This window comes from Haemorhous mexicanus, chromosome 10, assembly GCF_027477595.1.
Source record: "Haemorhous mexicanus isolate bHaeMex1 chromosome 10, bHaeMex1.pri, whole genome shotgun sequence".
In the NCBI taxonomy this organism is placed as follows: domain Eukaryota; kingdom Metazoa; phylum Chordata; class Aves; order Passeriformes; family Fringillidae; genus Haemorhous; species Haemorhous mexicanus.
The window spans coordinates 3,937,840-3,964,421 of record NC_082350.1 but is presented as its reverse complement, the minus strand read 5'-3'; the positions used below and the strand labels follow the sequence as shown (position 1 = coordinate 3,964,421).

The 26,582-nt window shown below is 42.6% G+C and overlaps 1 protein-coding gene across 1 annotated transcript; it reads left to right on the top strand.

The window, feature by feature from the left end:
• Nucleotides 1–1,098: 1,098 nt before the first annotated feature.
• Nucleotides 1,099–26,011, top strand: FAM168B (family with sequence similarity 168 member B). The gene is made up of 7 exons (XM_059854972.1): nt 1,099–1,243; nt 7,714–7,794; nt 11,996–12,079; nt 16,748–16,890; nt 17,803–17,980; nt 19,690–19,819; nt 21,071–26,011. The coding sequence occupies exons 2-6, from the start codon at nt 7,725–7,727 to the stop codon at nt 19,800–19,802; spliced, it is 588 nt and encodes a 195-aa protein (XP_059710955.1). The 5' UTR covers nt 1,099–1,243; nt 7,714–7,724; the 3' UTR covers nt 19,803–19,819; nt 21,071–26,011.
• Nucleotides 26,012–26,582: the final 571 nt, after the last annotated feature.

Genomic DNA, 26,582 nt, shown 5'->3' with positions numbered 1-26,582 from the left:
TTTTAGATCTCTTGACATGGGAGCTCTGAGTGCTTTGTCTGAGGATCACACCTTGACAGAGCCAGGCAGGTGTAACACTTGTAGGGCTGGCTTGCATCCATCACCTGGAGAATGGAGAATTAGTTAGAAATATAAATTATAAATCTCTTATAAATCCTACCTGTTTTAATTCACCATGCACTTCTGTTTCACTTTCGTACATAGCTTGGTGCAGTTCAAACCTCTAGAGCAGCTTCCTGGGTTTGCCTGCTGAGCAAACAAAAACTGTGAGGAAAGCAGGGATTTTAAGGAATTGTCCCCATCGTGGCAGTGATTTGCAGGAAAAAAAAAAACTCCACGTTTTGCAAAAGCTATGAAGTGTGCCCAGCAGCCCAGTAAGGCCCTGACCCTACGCCTCAGCAGGAGTGCCTTACTGGGCTGCTGGCACTATTGGAGGGGGTGATTAATCCTGGTTTCAGGATTAAACCCTCTTTTCCCGAATTTTCAATTCACAAAGACCTTCACACTCCAGCTCTGCCTCTTTCCTCAGCAGAGGGTTCCTGGCCCTTGGAACACTGTGCCCCCTGGAAGGAGCAGCTCACAAAGCTCTGCACAGCTCCCAGACGGTGCCCTCCATAGGACTTGGAGAGGCTTCTATGGAAGAGGGATTTTTTTCAAAAAACAGATGTGAAAACTAGATGGCACTTCCAGAACTGTGCCAGCCAGCCTCAGTTCTGCACCGTAAGCTGCCGTGCCCCACGGCGATTGGTTTTATGCATCTAACCAAGGCTGAGGGAAGTGCCAGCGAGCTGTGCTGCCAGGCGCTTCAACGGAATCACGCAGCAGGCCATTAACCTCCCTGGGACACCGAAACGTGCACTTAAACCACTCCGCTGACCTATTCATTTCCCAGCGCGGCACCTTTGTGTCCCACAGCGGGAACGGCGCTGCGCAGACCGATCCCCGCTCCCTGAGGGGCCGGGCCGCGCTGGCCCCGCCCGCCATGGCGCCGGGCCGCGCCCTCACGTGCCCGGGCCTTCCGCGCACGTGACCGCCGCCCCGCCCCGGCCGGGCGGAAGTGACGTCAGGGCGGTCGGTGCGCAGTTGTGCGGTGCGGCCGGCGCGGAGCGGCCGCCCCCTCCCGTCCCGTGCCGCGCCGTGCCCGCGGGGCCGCGCACGCTCCCACGCACGCAGGCGCGGGCACCCGCACGCACGGCTCAGCCAGCGCCCGCCGCGCCGCCCGCACGCAGCGCTGCCGCTCACGGTGAGTGCGGGCCCGGGGCCGGGGGGGACGCGGGGAGCCACGCCGGGCCCGCCGCGCCATCCGCGCCGGCCCCGCCGCGCCATCCTGGGACAGCCGCGTCCCGCCCGCCGGAGGGGAGCCGGCTCCGGCCGTAACAGGTACCTGCGCAGGGCCCGCGGCCTCCCCGGGCCGGCCCCCGCGCTCGGGGCACGGCGGGGCCGGGCGCTGGCGGCGGCGCGGCATCGTCCGGGTGCGAACTCGGTGGAAATGGAGCGCGTCGTCATGAGGGCTCCGAGGCTGCGGCTGCGTGCGGGAGCGGTGCGGGGGCCGTGTGTGCCCGCAGCTTCGGGAGCTGCAGGCAGCGATCCCAGCTCGGCCCTCGGCGGTCTCTGGTGAGGCGGAAAGGGAGGAGGCACAAACGGGGCTTGCCGTGCTTTTCTGCATCGTTTGGAGCCGTAGGAGCAGCGGCCAAATGGTGAAATCAGTGCTGTGAGAAAGGTAAAAAGTCAGGGGCTCGATGAGGGCAGCCGGCCAGCTCTCAGGGCATTCGGTAGGTCTTATTCTGGTAGTGTTTCTGCACAACTGTGAAAATCGGGAGGAAGAAAATGCATGTGTTGCAAAGGAATGCGCAGTTTGCCTCACGGTGTTTGCACTGATCTGTGGGTTTTTACATTCGTCTCTCTGAAACTTGATTTGTTCTTGAATCTCCGTGTGCGTGTTCCCTCCTGCGAGCAGACTTTCTGTCTGCTCTGATGCGATTTTGCTGCAAGATGTGTAATTGTCAGTGTCATAAAAGTTGCAGGCTGGTAGAACGCAGCCTTTCCTGCGCGTTTGGGGTGGTAATTACACACTTTAACTCTGAGGCTGGAACGGAGGAGGGCTCGGGAGGCTTTTGGAAATTCTGTGTTCCTTGTGGTTTGCGACAGTTTCGTGTTGTTTCAGAAAGTAATCGGGAATAAATTGAAAAATGATGTAATGAAAAAATACTTTATAGGATTTTAGGAAGAAGCAGAGCTCTGGGGCTAAATGCAAGTTCTAAATACAACTCCTTCAGGTAGTGAAGCTGTACTCTTCCAATTTGATTTTTTTCCTCTGTTTCTCATAGTTGATGAACTTCCCCTAAATTTGGCAATAGGCTTCTGTGATTCTTACACTAAGGGCTTGGTGATTTGAGGACTTGTTTGAGGTGAGAATACCCACAAATTCAAAGTTATACAGGAGATGCAGGGATTGGAGCTGGCAGCTTCTCTCCCCTTGTGCCATAGCTACAACAGAAATTGTAGACTTTGAGAAATACTGTGCAGTTTGTTTAATGTTTCCATAAGTTAGAAGGGTTTTTTTTGAAGAAATGGAGGCTTTGGTCATGTTCTGGGATGTTTTGAAGACTAGGGCAATGCCACAATGTACAAATGAAGTTGGACCACAAGCAGGATCTTCGTGTTATGTTTTTTGTGTGGGTTTTCTTTGTGTGAATGACATATAAAACTGTTGAGTCTTTCACATCTAATCACGTTGTCTCCATCCTTACTGACACAAGTAGTGTTGGTGTTAGTGTAGGTGTATTTTACATAGGAAAAAACCCCTAACAAACCCTTGGTGGATCAGGCTTGCAGGTGAGAGTTGTATTCACTAAAGGGATTAAAAAGCCTAAACTGCTCCATTCCTAGTTTAGCCTTAGGAAAAAAGAAGGCATGCACACAAAATGTAGAGTGCTTGGAGGTGTCTTCTTCTTTCTCTGAGACAGCATCTTGTAACTCAAACAGGGGAGGAAGACTTGCATGGGAATGAGAGTTCCAGGTTTGTATTTTACTTTATGTGTGAGCTTTGAGCAAAGTTGTTAACTGTCCTTTTCTAGTTTGTGGTTCTGCAACCTCAGTCTGTGCTGTCACTGTCCAGTCCTGCTCTCTTCCTTGCACTGGAACTGGTCTTGGCCATCTGGGGTGTGTCTCAGTTCTCTCAAGCTGGTAGATGGAAACTAGCAATCCTTTATCCAAAATTCCTCCAGCAGAGCCCAGAATCCTGGCAGCCAGCTTATCTGCTCCAGCCTGGTGAGGGGTCCCAGTGCAGGGATTGCCTGTCAGCTGCATGGCAGCTCTGTGAGCACTGATTGCAGCTGCCTGCACTCCTGGGCTGCCATAAACCTCTGCTCTCCCCTGAACAGGCTTCTCCTCCTTCCTGGGAAAATTCAGTGACTTTTTTTGAGGTCTTTGGATGAATGGAAGGAATTAAGTGCTACCTGCCAGTACCAGTACAGCATGGGGTGCCTTGTCTTGGTCTTTATAACATGAGCCCCCCTTTTTTAACCAGTTCTGAGAAAAAGCACCTGTTATTTGGCCTTGGATTTGCATCAGGTGGCCTGTTTGGTGGCTGAAAGTTTAACAGAACATGTTGTAACTGAGACTTTAATTGTCAGTTATTTGAAGAGCTGAAGTGTCATGAACTATTTTCTTTGTTACTTAGCAGTGGAAATTACTTCTTTTACATTACCAGGCACTTATGTATTTCACTGGGATTATGCTTTGACTGGAAGTCAAACGGGTAAAATGTAGAGTGTTATTAAGATGCTAAGTAACTTAGCAAGTGCAAATTGGGTCATTTGTACAATTTCATGGCAAATGGCATTCTGAAAGTGTTCCAGAATGGATCGATGTTAAACACTGCAGTGACTTGGTGTGTGTGAGTCTGCTTAAGATCCTAGAAGGAAGGTGTTACTGGGCCACAGTAGTGTGCTTTAGCCAAGCTATTTGGAGATTCCTCCCCAACTCTTGTGCTGGAATTGTCATCAAAAGAACATTAAATGGGATTTGGTAGATCTTACTCTGCTACTGTGAAAATCAGGAGTAAGAAAATACACGTGTTGCAAAGGAATGTGCAGTTTGTCTCACAGTGTTTGCATTGATCTGTGGGTTCTTACATTAGTCTCTGTGAAATGGTTTTTAAAAGCAGAGTTTCCTAGAAGCATGCTTGTCCTGGGTGTAGCAGGAAAAGCTGTGTGCAAAACAGATCCAACTGGGAGTGCTAGAGCTTCAGCATTAGCAGTGGTTGGCCTTTGTGCTCAGCTTCCCAAAACCTGGGTTTGAGAGGAGGATGGTTGTCCTGCTATCTGCACCAAGACGAGATCTAACAGGCCTGATGAGAACTGAGTTTGATTGCCTGGCTTTAGCAAGAGTGAAAGGTGAAGGCTTCCACTTCCCAGCATCCTTGTGCACTCTTTAATCAGAGCATCTTTAATAAGTATGATTGCCTTCATTTCAGCTGAAAGGGTAATTCATATACAGTTAGCTCTGTGCAATTTATATACAGATGATGCACTGTAGACACTTATTTGCATATTCATTAACATGAGAATGCTCTGGAGGGAATGCCAACAAAGCAGTTGAAAGACACCAATTCTTTGGGTTCCCTTTATACCAATCCTCCCTAGTGTTTGATGTGGACTTGGAGCATTCCAGGGAGGTGGAAGTAAAATTATGGTAGGAGTGGGATGATTGCAACCACTGGGTAATACTACATAATTATACTTACACATGTTGGGTCCTTCAGAGAAGACCTGAAAATAATTATTTTTAATTAGAAGTGGTCTGACATTTTGTCTGCATTACAGACTGTGAGCACTTTGTGTAGGCTGGTGGCTCTTACTTGTCTGTCAGTGGTGAAAGTCCATCCCTGTCCCACCAAAGTTGAATTAATTTTGTGTGTGAAGTTGGAATCATGGATTCATTTGTAGTGAAAGTGAACAGCTTGAGGCAACCAGTGTTATAGGGGTTTCTTTCCCCTTGCTTAAGTTGAGTTCCTCTCTGTCAGTATGTACTTCCTTTGAGATCAGGTCTGTACTGTCTGACACTTTCTATCCATTTCCTCCTCCTCTTCATTTTTGTGTGGCTTCTCTTTAAGCCATCTCCCATAGTGTATGTCCATGTGTTGTTCTGCAGTCCTTGTCTACTGATAGTTCTAATAGTTGGGAATTTTTTGTGTATTTTGCCTAAATAGTCACAGGAGGCCCTTGTTGTTTTCCACCTGACAGTTCTTTTTGTTCACTGCCAGTGAAAATGGTGAGAAGGTTCCAGAGTCTTTTCTCCTAATTGCTGTAGGGACTGCAAGGAGGAGCAGCACATTTCTGGGATATGAGCGTGTGGGAGAGCACTGTGTTATTTGAGTGGAAAGGTTTATCCATCTCCTTAAGGCTTTAACCCCCTAACTGGGAAATGCTGAGACCAAAGTGAAGCTTGATCCCCTAAGGATTTTGTAAATTTAGAGACAAAATCAACATTGAAAGAGGAGCAGAAATGCACATGAGAAGGGAGTGCAGGGAGCTATAAAGGGAGCAGATTGAAAATTTTCAAGTAAGTGAGAGCTGTACTTGAGGGAGAAGGATACACTGAAGAAAGTATGGGAGAAAAGAACAGCCTTGCTAAAAGAAAATGCTAGTCCAGCAAAACACACCTGTTGATTGTGGCACAGAGTTAATGCTGCTAAAACTCCACAGGGTTTCAGTGGAATATAGCACTTCAAGCACTATATATAGCAAAATAAGCACTTTTTTATTCTTTAAGTGTAGCTTGCTGTAGAACATTTTCGAAGAGATTTGTTTCAAATGGCTCTAGATGTGGGTCAGGTGATTAAAACATGCTGCTCTGGGGAACTTTATTCATCCTAAGTGATGTAAATGGCAGCTTGTTTGCTTTGCAACTCGGTGGATTCTGTTTTCTTGGTGTGTAATCATGTATAAATCTGAATGAAAAAGGCAATTTTGTGTAAGTTAGTATTGTTGGAAAGTGAGAGGAGGAAGCCCAAGAAACTGATCAATCTTCTAATTATCTCATATTGACTTGGAGTGCTTTGTGAAACCTGGTTATAAACTTTCTGACAGCACTTACTGATTCCTAATTTTGCACAAATGGCAGTTTTATATCTGTTGTGTACCAGGTGCTGCTAATTCTCTTGGCACAGAGCTGGTTTTAGTGTTCCTTTAAAAAGCAAATTATTTATGCTTTATAGAGTCACTTACCCTGGGTTTATCAGTGCAGCTATACTGATAAACTCCACTTGGATTCCTGCCATAACATATCCTGTAACCGAGGTAGTGCATGTGTAATTCAACTTCCTTGTTTCATAAATTTTATTTACAAAATTGCCTTAAACTGTGTTTAACTGCTTAACACCCAGTTGTTCTAAGTGAGACAGCATCTGGAGATGTAGAAGAGGAAGTTCAGGTGTCAGCTATTAGCAGTTAATAACAAAGTCTGGTTTCATGGGGTGCCTTTCTGTCTTGGGTGCTTGCAGGAAGAATCATAGAATGTCCTGAGTTGGAAGGGACACACAGGGATCAATCCAGCTCCTGGCTCTGCACAGCACCCCGAGAATTCCACCGTGTCCTGAGAGCATTGGCCAGACATTCCTGGAGCTGTGTCAGGCCTGGTGCTGTGAACACTGCCCTGGGGAGCCTGTTCAGTGCCCAGCCACCCTGTGGCTGGGGGAAGCACCTTTTCAAATACCCAGTGTAAACCTCCCCTGTGAAGTGGGAGATCTGTGTATATCTATCTACCTATATATGCAGAAAATCAGATGGTTGAAGATACTGAGCTTTAAATATGAAGTTTTTTTTCTAAAATACTGCAATAGTAGTTGCAAACAGAATTCCTGTATGAGGCACTTAGAAGCATCTTCAATGCAATTTTATTTATCTTTGTGTTTGCATACAAGGCTCTTTTTAAAACAGGATTTGATTTTGTTCTGTGGATGATGCTGGCTGTAGGAGCCTGGTTTTGTGTGAGTGCATCATTCAGAAATGACTGGACACGACTGGTGGCTTGTCATAGGCTCTGAAGAACTCGGCAGGAAGTAAACAAAGAGCTGTGGGCTGGTCTCTAAATGCACAGAGCCTTTTGCCACTTGCTTCTGTAGCAGTTGGATGTTTGATAGTTCAGTGCTGGTAAAGGACTGGAATGCCAAGGCTCCAAGTGCCAGTAAGAATAGGCCATGAGTATTTGCATCCCTTGGCTAGAGGCTTCAGGAAGGAACTGGGAAAAAAGCAAGGGTGGTAGATGGCAGAGAGATGCTGAATGATTGATGAATGGTAGAGAGGAGCTGAGTGATTGATAAATGGTAGGGAGGTGCTGAGTGATTGGCAGATGGCAGGAGGAGAGGAGTCCAGCACAGGAGAACCCCTGCAGTGGGTTTGGATCTGCACACCACGGGGGAGCTCTGGGCTATGGAAATATTTTAAAAGCGTGCTCCACCACAGGGAATGTTTCATTCCTGAGACATTCTCTGGCTGATTGAGGGTTGGGATGCTTTGAAACTTCTTCCTGCAGTGATTCTTTCCTGCCTATAGCTACAACTGTAATATTGAGAAGTGGTGGAATTGCTGCTTTTTCATTTGTTACATTTTCTTCCAATTTGTTTCCAGTTTCATGTTAATTGTTGCAATTTCAAGCTTTCCCTATACTTTAGTAAATACTGGTTTTCTTTTTCTTTATTTCCTGATTCAGTTACTGAAATCATGAATCCTGTGTATAGCCCTGGATCTTCTGGGGTTCCCTATGCAAATGCCAAAGGAATTGGTTATCCAGGTAAGCAGCTCTGTTTTCTGACGAGTTCCAGTGACACTGCTCTGTGCTCTTGGTCAAGAAGAAACAGTCACTTATGAATGCCTTCATGTAAATCTGTTTTGGGATTGGGATGAGGCTGCTTTTAAATTTAAAAAGTGACATTTCAAGAGTGATGTTATTTCTTCTGTTATATTTCTAACTTCAGTATCTCTTCCAATGCAGCTTATTTTAGGAGTTCTAATAATTACGCCCTGCAAGAAGAGGAGGCAATCTATTTCTGCTGCCAGTTGACTGGCACTGTTAACCTTTCTATCCTCTAATTCTTCTTCATGTTGTCTGTTCTCTCACTGCCCAAAGCATGGCATCAAAGGTGGCACCAAGAAAATGGGCCAAAATGGTTTTGAAACGGAAATAGGTTTAATTTGTTGTTTTATCTGCTTCTCATTGACTTACAGTTTTTCATGAGGTTTTACCCCCCCCATCCCCTAATGTATGTGCAAGGAGCCTTCAATTCTGATGTCTCTATAGTCTAAAAGTTGGATGAGGCAAAATTAGATTTGGACAGAACTTTCCAGGAAGGCTGAGGAGAAGCCTGTGTGCCTCTGGGAGACATTTCAAGCAGCATGTCTTGATGCTGTCTTTTTTTCCTGTTATCTCTGACAGAAGGGAGTTTCCATCCTGGGAGAGGCTGCAGGGTCTTTTCTGCTCAGCTTTGTGTTTCATAAGAAGTCAAACTTCTTTAGCTTTTACAGGGAGGCAGTTTTGAGATTTAGTTGGTGTCTATGTTGGGAGGCAGAAATTATTCTGTACTGCTACTGTTTATATTCTTGGTAGCTGTACTATATTTTCCTACTGGTATTTACCATTCTTAAATCTGTTTTTCACCTTGGGTAATGCACTAAAATTTGTTTTCCTGTTCTACTTTTCTCTGTTCCTCTTTCTAAAGAGTGGTGCATGAATGGATTTTTTTATTGGCTTGATTGTCTCAAAAGCATTTTAAATTTTATTTTTTGCTTTTCATGTTCCTCAAACTAGTGTACCTTCCTTGATTTCTATAGTATTTATAAGGGAAACACAATATGTGTTTAAATGTTTTTAGATCTGTTGAGTGACTGGAATGGTGCAGTGCTAAATTGTAAAATTGACACTATGTAGCCATAAGTCTTGCAGGATGGTTTTACTCTCTGTCTTAGTTATAAAGCTCATAATAAGGCAAGCAGCAGAGGCTCACTAATTAATATAATGTATGGGACAGTTATTCCTGTATTTATAATGGATTGCTTTTTCCAGCCTTTCTTTTGCTTTAGATAAAGATTATTATGGATTATTTGAATATAACTTCATATCTTTTGCTCTATTAATTTTCTAAACTCGGATTTATATTAGCCAGATTTTGATTTGTACTTAAAAGCATCTACGTATTGCACTGAGGCTTTTGTCTATACTAAACTAACTTGTATCTTAATTTAATTAGGACAAAATACTATTGTAAATTCATAAATAGCAGTTTAAACAACATTACAATCTCTAATCTTTTATTCTACTATTATATATACTAGACTATATATTAAATTATGTAAGTACTTTGTTTGTCAGTTTGCATAACTAAAATATATGGAATTCAAATAGAATTGTTGCAGAAATGTCATGCTACAGGGTGGTTATTTAGAATTCTCCCTTGCAACAGTTGGTTGGTCAGTTCATGCAATTTTGACCCCTAAATTCAGCTTAGTCAATAATGTGTTACACCATTAGATAGTTTGCTGAGTGCCTGGTCCAGTGTGGGATAAATACAAAGCACCTTCACTAAAATGAAAAGTCGACTTGCATTTTAGGATTTTTTTTTTTAATGTTGCATGACTAAGTCCCTCTTCTTTGCTTCTCCTAATTTAAAAGCTGCAGATTCTCCACTCCAAATCATTGCATTTACATGGGTTGCATGGTGATAGAAGTGAGGAACACAGCAGTAGGTGGAATGCATTACTGAAAGGCAATGTGTTTCTAAAGCTGTTGCATATCTAATAACTGTTTTTATTATACTACACCTATTTTAGGCTGTTGGATAGTTTTACAGCAGCAAGAAATCAATATTCAAATGTTCTCACATGGATGGAAGTTCCTTGTAGAAGCTAGAACTGCTGCTTGTTGTAGTTACATTTTCCACAAATGACCTGTTTCTTGTGTAGCTCAGTGCTCCTCGGTGCAGCTAAAGCTGTGAACAAAGAAAGAAAGGACTGAAAATGTTTCCCACAGACACTTGCAGATGTGTAGTGTGTTTGAGTAAGGTTAAGCTGTACTAAAGCTTTCCACCAGCAACATGTGAGTTTGAAAACTGAAGAGCTATTTACACTCTGAAAAGTTGTTACGACTTGGAGATGTTATTTTTAACTTTGATTTTTAAGCCCAAGGCTTTTCTTAGTCTTCTCCATGCTGACCACCTCATAGTAGTGCCAAGTGTATGTCACTTGATATGTTTACAGAGTGCTTTACAAAACTGGGTTAGCATATATAGTCCTGAGCTAAGTAATTCTTATTGTTGGGTGTAATTGCTGAGGACTCTGGGATTCATAGTGAAATGAAAACCCTTCAGATTTGAACAGCAGTTTAAAACTAAGCTCTGAGTCTGACAGTGGGTGTGCAAATATTAATTGTCTTTTATCTGAAAGAGCTGAAATCTTTATAAGTAGAGAGCAGAATGTGGTAGGAACTCCATCTTTCTGAATACAGACATTACTTGGCTTTACAGATTTGAATAATGTAAATAGGTTCTTGGGAAAACTAATAGCTATGATTAATTCAGAGATTTCACTTAATCTGAACAAGCTTTGTGTCTTTCAGGTAACAAGCTTTTGCTAATGCTGTGTTGTGCCTTACACAGGAGTATATCACAGTGTTCTCTGGTGCAGAAGTGTTTCACTGTCATTGTGCCAATTCCTCTGTGAATCACTTGTTACTGCTGTCACAGTGTGTGTCTGAAACTGGGGAGCTTGTTTAATACCCAGTGTAGTAGCAAATATGTGTCAGATTCAGCAAGCAAGCAATTTGGGCTGTTACTGCTTTGTACTTTCTACTTGAGATACCTCTGATCAGGAGAGTCAGAGTCACTCTAGCTTCTAGGGATTTATTTCTGTGAAAAAGTCCATTCAGATAAGTACTGTATGTGATGCCTTTTTGGGGGCTACCTAAAAACAGAGGCCAGACTGTTAAGGGAATAAAAAACATTTCTGTTTCTTGAAGGGCCTTCAGGTACATTTTGGGCAGATGAAGCCCCCCAGGGGCTACCCCCAAAAATGGACCATGGCTCACAGGTTTTCACACTTGTATAAGTTTGGGCCATTTGCATATTGGGCATTAATGTTCCAATTACAGCTTCAGGTAATGAGGTCATTTACCCCCAATTTGCTCCCCCTAATTCACTTTTGTTTCCATCTCTGGGGGCCTGAGTCAGTGAGGTGTCCTTGATTCCCAGGCCTGGAGAGGAATTGTTTTTTCTGCCCAAAATGTGAAGCCACTAGCTAATAATCTATAGTGAGTTTAGAGTTTGAAAGTAAAGAACTGCAGGATTACAAATAATTAAAAACCACAAAAGCTAAAATCTTAAAGCATTATTTGTATGTCACACCAGGAGGAGGAGTGCAGGACAGTTACACAAAACTTGGTTTTGCAACTCAAGAGTTACTTGGCCAACAGAGAAGGCTGGAACAGGGGTGTAAGAGAGAATGGACTTGTGAAACCATAATAGCTCTTCTCTTCTCTTCTCTTCTCTTCTCTTCTCTTCTCTTCTCTTCTCTTCTCTTCTCTTCTCTTCTCTTCTCTTCTCTTCTCTTCTCTTCTCTTCTCTTCTCTTCTCTTCTCTTCTCTTCTCTTCTCTTCTCTTCTCTTCTCTTCTCTTCTCTTCTCTTCTCTTCTCTTCTCTTCTCTTCTCTTCTCTTCTCTTCTCTTCTCTTCTCTTCTCTTCTCTTCTCTTCTCTTCTCTTCTCTTCTCTTCTCTTCTCTTCTCTTCTCTTCTCTTCTCTTCTCTTCTCTTCTCTTCTCTTCTCTTCTCTTCTCTTCTCTTCTCTTCGCGTTCATCTGCAGGGGGCTTGGCAGAGGAGGATTGCAGTGTTTTATTTGAGGAGATGTGATGGAAGGCTGTTTGCTTGCCTCAGTTAAAGCATGTGCAATGAGAACTTTGAGAGTCAAGTCAGTCTAGAGGGTAACTGTGGTGTGTTCTTTCTCCTAGCTGGCTTCCCAATGGGCTATGCAGCGGCTGCTCCTGCCTATTCCCCCAACATGTATCCTGGAGCAAATCCTACCTTCCAAACAGGTATGTGGAACTGGGGTCTCACAGCAGGGACCTGACCTCTGCAAGGGGTTAGAAGCAAGAATGAGGAAAAGCTATAGGGGCTCACAACAGCACTTTTACTGTGGGATAAGTTTTATATTGCCTTGAACATGACTCATAAGGAATCATCTGATAAATTAAAAATATTATAATCTTAAGTCAAACTGCATGCATCTTTCAAGAAGGGAACAGATGAGGTTTTAGCTGTTTTTTCTGTATTTCCAGATTATCTTTGAGGTTTGCATTGCATTTCTCTTCACTGCTTCCTTCATGGCTCTCTTTGCTTTGCATCCTTCTGGTCATCTCCAGATTCCTGTTTTTTCTTCTGTTATCCTCAAAATTTTTCTGTTTTATCCCTTTCTTAAATTGTGTCTCTCCAAGTCCAGCTTGCTGGCTTCTCTCTGCCCTTAGGATTGTCTAGCACAAGCTGATGGTCTGGAAGCCTGGTTGCTGGATAAAGCTGATTCACCGTTGTGGATGCAGGGCAAGGATTCAGGTTACTGCACTTTCATGAGTGTCATTTAAGGAAGGGAATGGGATGAGCCTAGGAAAAGGGGAGTGGGAAAAAGAAGGCACTCACCAAAGTTATTTTTGTGTAGTTCTGCTTTCATTAGTAGAACATGATTTTAATGTGTTAATCATCAAAACAAAACAGAAGCTGGAAGTGTTTAATTTCCACTTAAAGCAGGAACGTGCTGATACAACAGTATTTTCCCTGTGGTTATTTTGTATAGGAAGGAATTCCTTACATTGCTTTGGTAATGCAGGGCTGGGTATCCTCAGAACCCTTCCACTTCCATGTATCATGCCAGTTTTCCAGAGCTACATGTGGCACATAACCAAGTTGGTCCCTGAATGCCCTTGTGTAATTTCTGGCAGTAGGAAAGGATACTGCTTGAAATTGGGAAGCTTATGTTGTGGGAGCTTGCTTGGTATTGAAATTCAGTGTTGGTGATGGATGGCCTTCATTAACTACCAGAAGACTCTTCAGGGTGTGGCAGCAATTACTGAGACAAAAGACTCATCTAAAATGTTTGCCTGCAGAACCTGTTAAAAGTGTGTAGCTCTCCTTGGAACTGTGTGGGATTCTGGTTGGTACAACCTCTGTCACTGTTCAGTTTGCTGCTTGGAGGCAGAGTGAGTGCAGACTCACACTTTGCCTTGTCTTTGGCCTTGAATTTAAAGTAAGGAGACAGATTAATGTTAGAGATTCCAGAAAGTAAAAAAAATCAGTCCCATGGCTGGTATTGCCACTGTGCCAGTATCATGTCAGGGGATGCCAGCTTGCATCTGCACTGGGTTGCTCCAGAACTTACCCTGAGAGCCATGTTCAAGGGAGAGCAGTTCCCATCAGGGGGGATCCCTTAGCTCAGGTGGCAGAGCCCTCTGTGGGTTTTTATCATTGGCTTTATTTCTGTCAGGCCCTTCAGTTTCACTGCCTTCTAAGCTGCCCTGCATATATCCTGCAGCTGTGCTGAGCAGGAGCTGTAGGCTTTGGTCCTAGGAGCAGGTAACTGAAGGTAGCTCCAGTCTTACTACAGGTTGCAGTTTGCAAATCCTGCTGCAGGAAGCTGAGGATAAGCTGCATGGAATCAGTTTGACCAGTCATGAGAATTCTGGCAAAGATCCTGGACCTGTTAGACTTAGTCATGTTGTGATATTAGTTTGCATTGATTAATCTTGGAATATATCTCATGCTATATACCAAAGTCAGAGAAAGAACCTTTTCACTTTTAAGAAAAAGAAATAAAGATGCATAAAAATCATATACTGTCATTGAATGTCATTAATTTTTTAAAAACTAGTACTGTTAGTCTTTATTGCTGTTGAATAGGAAGTACAATTTTATTTCAAAACTAAGAATAGCTTTCATTTTTAGCTGCTCTTCAAGCTGTGAACAAAAGTTCAAAATGTACAGACCTCTAATTCAGGCAGATAACAACTTGGAGTACTTTGTCCTAGCAGCTGGGATGTTTTTTATATCTTTTTTTAACCTTTCTGATGTAACAGCTTGTTTGTAGAATCAAAGCTTTTGTAAATTCATACTACACAGCAGTATTTGGATGTGCTGTGCCACTGCTGTTACAAAAGGGTGCTTTTTTACAGGTAACTGTCTTAAATTACTGTGGTTTTGACTTCTCCTGTCATTTACTGTTAAGGTCTTTGTTCCATATTATGGAGAAGAAAAAATGAATGCAATGGCAGAATACCTCTTGTGCAAATTTACCACTTTGCAAGAATGAAAGAGAAAATGCCTGTGCAGCTGCATCAGTGGGTTTTTAGAATGAAAGTGGGCTTCACTGAGGACATGGTTGCACTGATTCTTCATGTTCAGCATTTTGTAGCTGGGGTTTTCACCACAAATAGCCCTCCATACTAATAGAAGTTACTTCCTCAGCATGCTTGGATCTATGAAATACTTAGGATCTCTAAAAGCAGGAGTTCAGAGCAAGTGCTGTGGTACAGCTTTTTTAAAGGCAAAAATTCTATTAAAAAGAAACAGTCAACCTATTTCTTTGTTAGCTAAGCAACTTTTAGTTTGAAGGGTGTCATGAAATTGCAAAGAAGCCCAGACTTCTTCAAGAAGAATGAAGGTCATGTGTCATCATGCTGTTTGCACAGGCTGGTTTTTGACAGCACAAATGCCACAAATTCCCTCTGCTATACAGCTTCAGATCTGTTCTCTGCATTGAAGTCAGCCCCTTCCAGACAGTCTTTTAAATCAACCTAATCTCTACTCTGATACTCTTATTTTTTCTATAATTACCAAGTGTCTATTCTTTCTTGCACTGCCCTGGTACTAGTTTATTCAATTCCAACTAATTTCAAATTGTACCTGTGGATGTTGTGTCTCCCAGTGTTATAAACCTGCATGAGATCCAAGATCTTTTCACAGCAGCACAGGCCTTGATGCTTTCTCCAGAGCAGGTCATGCCTGTTGTGTGCTGCCTTGAATGTTAAAGCTGTTGGATGCTGCTGCTGAGGTGTTCATATTCCCACTCTGGCCACAGAATAATCTTGGGAGTGTAGCATGCAGAAACATTATATACATACACACATATATATATCACAATCTCCTCCATACCTCTTCAAGCCCTTGTTCTGACCCTAAGACCTTGTCTGATGAGAAATTAAGGAAAAGCTGTCTTTGGGCAGGGTATGAACCAGCAGTTGCCAGTTACCCCTCTAAAATTTCCACAGTTCCAAACGTTGAAGGATCTTAGTGCCTTCCGAGTTGAATTTGCAGTTGCACTGAACTTTGCAGTATTTTTGTTTTAAAGGTACAGCATTTCATGTTTATTTTAGCCAGCTCAGAAAATTCTAGAAAACAAATAGAAATAAAGGTAAGTTGAAGTAGAGGTTGCAGATTTTGTCTCTGTTCTCTGAAAATCCATCATGAGGTTTTTAGATTATTTTGACGTTTGAAGTTCTTACTCTTGTGCTGTATCATCTCCTACAGCAGGTTAGCTGACTGTTACTGTGTTTAGCCAGTATGATTTGGGGTGTGTGGAGAATTGAATGTGCCAAGTCCCCCTGTGTAGGGGTGCTGCCTAATATGCCAGATCCTGGTCTTTAATGTGTTATTTTGAAAATGCACTTTTTGCCCTATATCCATAGACTTGAAAAATAAACTCTGCCAGTATCCAGTTACCTTTTCATGCTTAATTGACACAGCCAAATATTTCCAGCTGTTGCCTGTATTAGGCAAGTGATAGACCTTGTGCTTGGATGTTGGGACTAAATGAAGTGTGGTGTTACATTTTATTTAAATGGTATGCTCTGTCTCACCCCTCGAAAATGTACAGTTTATTCCAAGCCTGTGATCCTCCCCTGCAGTATCATGAATCTGTAATCCCATTGGCCCAAGGCTTATTCTGCACCCACTTTGAATCTCCCTGTTAAGCTCTGGGGGGAGACCACAGATTCTTTCTTGGCCCTTTTCCCCTGAGGGTCTCTCTCTCTCCTCCTCCTTCCCCTTCCCCTCTTCTCCCTCAGAAACCATGCTGCTCCTGGGGGTGGGACCCCCAATAAACCCTCATCTAAGCAGCACCCTCAGAAGCTGTGTGGAGTCTCCTTGCCTGCCTGCTGCTACCAGTGAGCACACAGCTTAGGGCGCCTGTCACGGACATGTGTTCTGAAAAATCCGTTTGCTAGGATTTCTTCTCCTGAGAAGCTTCAGAGGAAAAGAAAAACAATAATTATCTGCTGCTGTGGAATGCAGCAGGTGCATCTTTGGTTGTTCCATGTGGCTGTTTTTAATTAATGGCCAATCACAGTCCAGCTGTCTCAGACTCTCTGGTCAGTCACAAGATTTTATTATCATTCCATTCTAGCCTTCTGATAAAATCTTTTCTATTCTTTTAGTGTAGTTTTAATATATCAATTTCTTTGAATATAATATATATCATAAAATAATAAATCCACTTTTTGAAACACGAAGTCAAGATTCTCATCTCTTCCCTTGTTCTGGGACCCCTTGGAACGCCACCACAGGGGCCCTCCAGGGACTCCCCGGGGATCCCTCAAACCAGCAGCTACCATGAAGTACTCCCATGAAGCTTATGGTGTTGGGGAGTATGGAAATCATTGCAGCTGCCTTTGGGAAGCAGCGTGCTCAGAGTGTGTGAATGCAGGTTTGCTTTGTTGCAGGTTACACGCCAGGCACCCCGTACAAGGTGTCCTGTTCACCCACCAGTGGGGCAGTGCCGCCCTACTCATCATCACCCAACCCCTACCAGACTGCTGTGTACCCAGTCCGAAGTGCCTACCCCCAGCAGAACCCATATGCACAGGTAGGTGGGCAGAGCCACACTGTGCCTCTGGGGACACCTCCGTGGTCCCTGTCATATCTCTGGGAGCTCTGAACTTTTCTTCTCATTCATTTCTTTGTGCATTGAGAGAATTTTTAGCTGTAAGAATTCTTAATACGGTGATTTAGTGTGTGTGCAATTTTGCATCCTCTCTTGCCTGACAGTTGCTCAGCACTTACTGGTAATGTGTTCACTCTTTGAGGAGACACTAAATTCAGCAGTTACCAGAACCTGCCGGATCCTGTAACTACCAGTATCCTGCTTTTTTTGTTTGTAGAAATTGTCATAATTTTTGTTATGAAGTTTCTCTTGTAATTCACAGGTTTACCAAGTCTCATGCTAGGCGAGCTGTTGAAAACTATTACAAAGGATAGAATTAAGACACTTGAGTAAATATGATATTTTAGGGAAAAGTTGGCCTTCTTTGTGTAGTGGGAACTCCCCTGGCATGTAAACAGTAGCTGAAGAGGATTAATAAGCATGTAACAAGTTTTATTCTGTCTGCTTAATGTACTTGGACTTGCCAAAAACATTGGATTCTTTTCCTAAAAACAACTGAATAAAAAGTTGTGAAATAATGAGAAGTTCTGTTATGGATTAATATAGGAAAGGGATCAAAAGGAAGGGAATGAATGATGCACGAGCCCTTATGGTTGAACTACTAAGGTCCCTACTTCACATGTTATCCTATATGCCTTAAAAAGGGATAAAATGTTAAATTGCAAGTGAAACAATTGTAATAGTTACAATAAATGTTTCAGCTTCTGCTCTGTAAATTCGTTGCATTTAGAGTAATACTTTTATTTTATGATACATTTGTGAAAGAAGCTATCATTTCTCTACAGATACACTGTAATTACTTCACTGGTTTTTGTACTGTTTTTTCTCCAACAGCAAGGCACTTACTACACACAGCCTTTGTATGCAGCACCACCCCACGTAATCCACCACACCACAGTCGTGCAGCCCAATGGAATGCCAGCAACCATGTACCCTGCTCCGATCCCGCCGCCCCGAGGGAACGGGGTCACCATGGGCATGGTGGCTGGGACCACCATGGCAATGTCAGCAGGTGGGTGCACTCACACCAGGCCTTCTTCTCAGTGCTGCTCTCCTTTGAGCCCGGGGGGAGCACAGCTCCCTTACAGAATGGGATGCCACTGGTGCACTTGACAAAATCATGCAAATGTTGGTTCAGAAGGACTCGTGAATGTTGTGTGTCTTCACAGAATCACAGAATGACCAGGTTGGAAGAGATCTGTAAGATCATTGAGTCCAACCCATGCCCTAAACCTCAACTAAACCCTGGCACCCAGTGCCACATCCAGGCTGTGTTAAACACACCCAGGGATGGGGACTGCACCACCTCCCTGGGCAGCCATTCCAGAACTTTATCACCCTTTCTGTACAAAACGTTTTCCCAATATCCAACCTAAATTTCCCTTGGCACAGCTTGAGGCTGTGTGCTCTGGTTCTGTCAGTGCTGCTGGAGACAGAGCCCAGCCCCAGCTGAGCACAGGCACCTTTCAGGAGCTGTGAGAGTGATGAGGGCACCCCTGAGTCTCCTTTTCTGCAGGCTGAGCACCCCCAGCTCCCTCAGTGGTTCCTCTCAGGGTTTGTGTTCTCAGCCCCTCTCCAGTCTTGTTGCCCCCTCTGGATGCATCCCAAGGTCCTTCCCAAGCTGAGGGGCTGGAGCTGGACACAGTGCTGCAGGTGTGCCCTCACCAGGGCACTTCTGAGTGAGTCCAGCCAAGTCAGGGTTTGTTCTTGTTCAGCAGAACTTCCCACCATCCTCTTTCCAGAGTTAGTATTATGGGACAGCAGGTTTTCTGTTTGTATAGAATATCACTTATTCTTGCACCCTTTGTTTCTCCTCATACCAGTGTCAAGAGTGTCACTTCCTCTTCCCACGGCATTTCTCTGTGCCAGTTGAAAGCAGCAGCCTCTTAGGGCTGAGGAAAATGCCGTGTTCTGGACTCACCCCTCATATCACAGACCTTTCTTGTCTTGAGATACATAATTTTGTGTGTTTGTACTACCTGCAAGTCTGTGTCGTGGGAAATGGTTGGGGATGTCACCTTCCTATTGCCACATTTGTAATGTTAGTGTTCTGGAGAGAATGGTGTTTAATCAATAATTCCGTGTCATCTCTGAGTGTTTGCTGAGGGGGCATCATGCTTTGTTACTCACTGGGTATTAACTCACAAAGAAAACTCCACATTCACTCAAGGGATGCTAATTTAAAAATCTAATAAAAGTCATAAGTTTGTTTTGAGATTCTGGTTTCTGTCCTGTCAAAGTTATAATTTAATTTGAGTAACTTCAAAACTAGAGGAGTTAGGTGTCACAAGCTCAGCTAACAGAGCTTCATTAGTGGGGAAGAAACCTATCTGTTATAATGCAAACAAGAACTAATTTATTCTGATTTATCAGTCAAGTTATCTCTACCATCAAATATTCTTAATGGTGTGTAAAGCCTGCTGTTGGAAGAGTTGCTTATGTTGCAGAGTTTCTGCTAGAGCTATTTTTGAGTAATGAATATCTTTGTATGCATGGGCCTAAACATCCACTGGGCTACAATGGGCCCCTGGCATAAAGGTTTTGAAGAAGAGTGGGTCTGGAATGCAAAACATTAGTGGTCATTTTGAACATGAGTAAGTTGTAATTGTCTTTAAAATTACTTAGATTTTTCTCCCCTCTCGTTGTTTTGTGTTTTTTTTTTTTTTTCTTTTCTCTCTAGTAGAATTTTTGCTTACTGAAAAACTGTTCTCTTCATTCCAGGTACTTTGTTGACAACTCATTCCCCAACTCCAGTAGCCCCTCATCCAGTCACTATGCCCACGTATCGGGCTCCAGGAACACCAACCTATAGTTATGTGCCCCCACAGTGGTGATCATCCTGGCAGTCAGTGTAAGTTGCATTGAAAGCAGTCCATCTTTCTTACAAACAACAGCATTTCAGCTTCTCTGGGGGACATTTTGCAATGGGGGGTGCTTCTGCAGTATTCTAATTGAGCAAGAGTACTCAAAAGTCCTGCTGGGGTTTCTTGAGTGGTCTGTGTCTTCATGAATCATGATGCATGATTGTCAAATATGCCTTAAGTTGGCCTTATTAAAATACATTGGAATTAAATATATATGCAGTATTTTGGAATCATTGGTAATTGTTCAATTCAGCAGTACTGTGATTCCTGAATTGAATGTATTTGATTTTGTAGTCAAATTATCTGTGGTTGGCTAAATATGTAGGCAAGGTGTTTGCCTTGCTCAGAGGGTGAATATTTGTCACAAGCTGCTGAAACCATGAGATGATTTGAGATAACCTTGAGATAATTTCATATATTTACTGTTCCAGGTAAGCATCAGTTCATACTTCATGCAGTCAGCATGGAAAAAGCATTTTTAATGTGAACCAAAATTTAGATTGTGGGTTTCAAGAAAAGGAGTTTCATTTTGAAATCTGTTGTAAAGTGGGATGGATTTTGGGGGTGTAATCTGTGTCATACTGACACAAGGGCTAATGTTTTTGTGATACCCACCTCATTTCTAGTTCATTTGGTTATTTTTAGCATAAGTTGAGAACAACTTCATTTGAATTAATGACTTGTCAGACCAACTGAACTCGAAATTTTCACTTTTAGTCCATTTAGTTTATGACAAAAGTTTTTCTAATTTCTGTTTCAGCAGTTAGAAGTGCAGAGTTCTGAGACTGCAGGCAACCATTCCCTTTGAGTTAGTAATATAGCAGCCATTTCTCATTTTGCTGTGATGGTACTCAGCTGTCTGCAGATCTGAAATGCTTCTCATGAAGTATTTCAGCCAAGAGTCTCACACTACACAAATACAAGAAGTGAAAATTATGCTGCTGATAAACTCATGACTGCTGGTAATTAAATTTGCCATGAAATACCTTCTTAATATTCCATCTTCTACCTTAAAAGCAATGGTGGTGCTGACAGAAAGTTGGACTGGACATGAAGAGCAAGTCCATGTAGTGTGTTCTTACCTTAAACATGGCAGGATAACTACTAGGGCAACATTATTTAACACTTGGCATTTGTTGGTGTATGTGGTGCATGCAATGTTAGTGTGTTCTGCCACACTTAAATAATATTTCACCTAATTGAGAGTGTTTCCCACTCTTTTCCCCTTCTTAATGTAGGTTTAAAGATGGGAGATATGCAATCAAGAAATTGAGGTTTAAAAGTTGGTGCTGAAGCCCTCATGCCTCCAACCAGGACTTTCCTTCTGAATGCTTTCAACACTTGGCTAAACACTACTAATTCCTGATCACTGAAGATTTTCCAGTGCTGCATATCTTACATCTTGGAACTCCAGCAGTTAGTCTTAAAGCAAATCCTGTTTTGTGGACTGTCTTGCAATTTTTTAGCTAATTATAATGATAAAAAGGGAGTATAAATTTATTCTGATCCATATCTAGTTGAATGCATGTTAAAACACAAAAACAAAGCTTGCTCAATCTACCTGCAGTGACTGATGCAAAAACCATCATATGCAAATCCAAAGGAACCGAGAAGTATTTTACAACTTGTATCACTAATGCACTGTTGTAATGTATGCAGGGTCTGACAAGGTAGAATCATGAAAGTGATCTTACTAGAATGCCATAACTTACATTAGATGAGTGCTTCAGCCTGTTTCAGGTTGATGGAGTTGCCAGTTTCAAAGGGGCATATTTTTGTTTAAGTGATGTGTTCTTTTCAAATTCAGCTAATAAATTGGAGTGACTGGAAAATGAGTCAGACAAGCTGTAGACATCCCGCACACCATTAGTTTATTTCATACCTTTTCATTTTCATTGTATGGAATCAGTGTTATACAGATGCTCTTAAGGATCAGAATTAAATGACAAAGGTAATGCTGTGTGTGCCAGTAAATAAGGCAAACTTCCTTGAGGCAAAACTGGCTCTTAGGAATAGTAGGAGGTGGTATCACCTGCAGAATGAATAGCATGTCCTGGGGAGATTTCTATCCAGTACTATCTTTCAGATAATGTCAAAGTGAGACTGCCACACAGACTGATAGAAAAACACTTCCTTTTAGTTCTCAGTTGAGCAAATTCATGCTGTTTTTCCTAAAGAATGTTGTAGTCAGTTGAAAACATATGTGCAGTTGATCCAGCTTGCTTTCCAGAAACTTAAGAGGTGCAAGGGCTTTCTGCAACAGAGTTCAGCTGCATGTTATTCTGAGGAAAGCTTGTGTGCCTGATGAGTATGTTAAAGGGGAACAAATCATTTTAACACAATTTCCTTATTATCTACTTGCAGTATGGACTATGGATACTCTGTAGTAGGGCTGCCAGAATATAGAGGGTTTAACTAGCAGTTTCATTTTGGTTTTTTTTCATGAAAATATTTGTAATTGAAGTAGGAGCCATTTGTTGGTTACAGCCTTTTGATGTGTTTTCTTAGTATTTTTTTTCTTTTTTTTACTTCCTAAATTGCACTTGGAAGCACGTAAAATAAGACTCGACTGCAGATTAGCATTTCATTGCAATGAGTCATTTGTGATATTCTTTCTTGCAACTTCAATTTTTAAAGTACCTCAAAGCAAATGCTGTGGGGATAAAGGGCTAGCCTTGGAACCCATTTGTATACCAAAATTGTTATGGGAGAGATTTTAAATTTTTAAATTTGAATATTGCACATTAAAACCGAGGTTCTTCTTAAACCTGCTTGATTTACAATTCCAGAAAGATGCAATTTTTTTTTTTTAAATACATTCTGCCTGCAATAAATTATGCAGTAAATGGATATAAAATGTTGTTCCCTTTTAAGCATTTACACGGAGGTATATCAGGCTGTCTTGTTCTCGTAGGTTAACTTCCATTCAGAATTAAGTTTTTTGAAGTTGTGTATCTTAGTTATGCTTTGTTTTGGGGTGTACTGCTCCTGTACAGGTTTGGCAGCTGATTTGGGGTAGCATCAGTGCTGATCTAGTGCTGCCATCCCAGTACTCTGCCCTGGTGAGAGGCTTGTGTACCTTCATACCCCATTGGTGGTTAGAGCCTTCAGTAACTTTATTTTTTACAGTAAGCACTCTGTATTTTGTACCCTTTTTTTTTTTTTAATAAAGTTTAGGTTTATTTTGCATGAATCACTGTCAGTGGATGGCCCCCTTATTTCTAATGCCTTGAACATAACTATGTTGTTGGAATAAGTATTCGACCTTACTCATGAGCACTTACTGCAGCTTAGGGATTTCCATATGTTTTTATATGGAGCAGAAGATGATCCAAGACAAACTTAGTTGAATGTGTACTGCTTTGTTCAGTGTGTGTAACAATTCCATATGTGTGTGTTAGATTTGCAGCTGTGATCAGTCAGGTGTGGCAGAGCACAGTGAGCACCGCCGCAGGGTGCTCGTCCTGACCAGGAGCTGAGGGCTGGAGCAGTGCTGTGCTGGGGAGGAGCTGTGAGGGCCAGGCTGGAAGTTTTGCTGTCTCCTGTCTCATCACCATGAACTAAAGTCATAGGAGAGAACTTCCATGGATGCTGCAATAGAGAAATAGTCAAGGAATGAGTATAACTTCCTATATATTTGCTCTTACTTCAGATTCCTAAATGTCATCTTGGAACTGGTCTCCGTGTAGTATTCCATAACACTTAGGCAGTCTCACTTACTTGAGCACTTTTTTTTCTAAGTTGCATTATGGGATTCATCCAGGAGGGAGAAAGTGTACCTTTCCCAAAGGTACTGCACCTTCCAGTCCTGAGCGATTCTGATCCTACTGGGAGGCTGGAGCTTGTCTCCAGGAGTTCTTCTGAAAAGTAACCAAAAGCACAGTGCAGGGGGATGGGGGAATATGTGTATATATAACTATCTCAGTGGTATTTTGTTGCAAATAGTAGAAAGCATGGATATAAAACTGCAGTGGGGGAAACTGTACATCATTAAATAGGCGTTTACACAGCGAGGGTCTTACGAAACATTCTCTCCTGCTTTTTATATAACATTCCCTGTTTAGAATTCCTTTATAAATGAAGATGCAGTATGTGTTTGCACCAAAGCTCCTCAGCAAATTAAAAGAGCTAGTGCAGTAGAGACATTTCAGATCAAGCTTCTCTTTAAAAAAAGAAAACTTTTATGGCAGCTTTATATGATTAAGAAAAAAGTACTACTATAAACCTGGAACTGAAAATAACTGTTGCAGCAATAACAAAGAGAAGTCCAAGAATTTTTTTTAATTCAAATTTCAAGTGTTGCGTCTAGATAAAGTATTTTTTAAAAACCAAGGTATTCCCTATGTCAGTTACAGCTGATGAAAATGTCTTTTAAATGTAGCAGCAGCAAAAGAAAAATGGCTAATAATTGGCACCAGAACCACATAGCCCTAGTCAGTGTGGTGGTGGTTTACTAAACACCAGGAAGGAAAAGAGACAACCTACTGCTAGATGTTGCTTATGCTTGTTGTAACCCTCTCCTGTTTGGAGTTTCTAGGAGACAGGCAGGATTGCTGCTCAAGAAAGCTTCATTTTGAGTGTACTATGCAAGTTAAATGCTTAGATGCAGCTGTAGGTGAAAAAGTCCTTTATTTTCGTTGAAGTTCTTCCTTGTATTGCTCCATCCACTGATAAAGCTAACCAAACAACAAGCAAACCACCACCCATCAGTGCCACCGTGTCTGGGTGTTGTCAGGAGAGCTGATGGTACAGAGCTGTGCTCCAGGGTACTCAGCATGGGCTGCTCTCCTGGAAGGTCCTGCCTTCACTGCTCCTTGGCTAGCAAGGCAGGAGCATTGACTTGGAATCACTCCCCAGTGCTTCAGCAGCATTCCATGCTGTTCATGTGGCTTTGCTCAAATAGGTAAGCACATCAGTGTGACACCACCACCTAACTAGGGTCAAACTCATACCAGGGGTGGTAGCTGTATGTTAGCACACTCCTGTTTGTGTGAAACCTCCCATCTTAGGAAGGTGAGCAATAGTGATGCTCCAGCTGGAGCTGGAGGCATGGCACAGAGCCTGTGGCTGTGCCTGCTCCATGGCTGCCTGGGCTGTGTTTGTGCAGTGCTCCTTAGGACACAGCCCCAGCCTGCTCCAGCTCAGTGTCAGTCCAGCTTCCTCAGCCCTGGGAGCCAGCCTTTGGGAAGGCTGTAAAAGACATGGCCATTTCAGCTCACTCACGTTGTTCTCATTAAGAAGTGTCAGTTTCTAATCCTGTGTTGTGTCAGCTCTAGGCTTCCTGCAGAGCCCCTCACACGAGGAGGTGAAATGCCACAGGGCAGGAGCACCTGCAGCAGGGTGGGTGGTTTGTGCAGGGCTGGCCCAGAGCTGAGCTGGTTCCCGTCTGCTGGGAGGACTCTGGGCACTCTGCAGCCTCTGCCCAGGGTGCTGAGGGCAGGCAAGGTGTCCTGTAGGCACCAGAGAGGGAAGAGGGACAGTGGGGACAAGAAACCTTTTCTTGTGCGGGTTGCATATAACACTGAAACATCTGAATTTCACACGTAGTAAGGGTCCATTTGTGACTTTTACATCTGGGCAATTTATGGGCTCTGAAGTTTCAACATCAAGACAATGAACATGACTTTTTAAAACTGATTGTGACTTTTGGGCACTTAGCAGGCAAACTGGGAAAGCTTTTTTAGCTGGCTGCTGTACAGACTTGTTTTAAGTAGAAGGGATTTGTTAGTGGGTTTTTTTAATTGTAATGCTATTATTGGCTGCCCTCCTGTCTTAAGATCTAAAAAAGTGAGTGCATGCAATGGAAGTACAAGAGGCCCCAGTAATAGTTCTCCATGTTTGTTATGAAATAGACACAGGTTTCCTTTTTATTACTTTTTTTAAAACTGTCTTAGGAACAGTTGTATTGGTACTTTTTTTTTTAAGTTTAGGTCAATGTTGTCTTCCAGAATAAGTTTTAAGGCATCACTCACTCCTGCATTGAACTATCGCATCAACACAAAGAGTGGAGAATCCATTCTGAGCCAGTTCAATTGTGAAAATTCATACTTTTTTTATTTTTTATGCAATTCAATGAGTAGATGAGCTCAAGTTTAAATTCTTAAAAGCACGTTTATTGTAACAAGAATTGTTATGTATTAATACTTCAGTTTTCAATAAAGATTGACTTGTGTTGCTTATTGTGGTTTCTTTCCTGCTGTCTTTGGTGACATCCTACCAGAAAACATTCTGTGCTGGAGAACAGTATGGTGCATTTAAACTCTTCAAGCTGTTGGAATCTGGTGATTGATGGAAGCAAAGCAAAATGCTGAAATGGGATGAGTGATCAGTAAGGTTTCCTGATGCCTAACAGAGCACGGTGGCAAAGGCTCCCCAGTGGGGAATTAAGCTGCCCTAAGCTGTCCTGTCTGAGAGTGTGGTAAAGATGTTCAACCCTGCCTTGTTCCCTTTTGAGACAATTCTGGGGTTGGAGAGATTTTATTTTATAGCTTAAAACAAAGGAAATGGAACGGATGTAAAATTTGACAATCCTTGAGCGTTTGCTTCATACCAAAGCCGTGCTGTTTGATTGGAGAGGTGACAGCCCTGAGCAGAAAGCTGTTAGAAATCAGTGTCTTGAGTGTTCCCCAGAAGGAAAAGAGCTGAGTAGGTGTGAAGTGTGGGTAATTATCCTATTTCTTTAGTGTGTGGGTGGTTGTAAAGCTCTGGGGGAACAACTAAGCTGCTTGAACTAACTGACTATTTTCATTT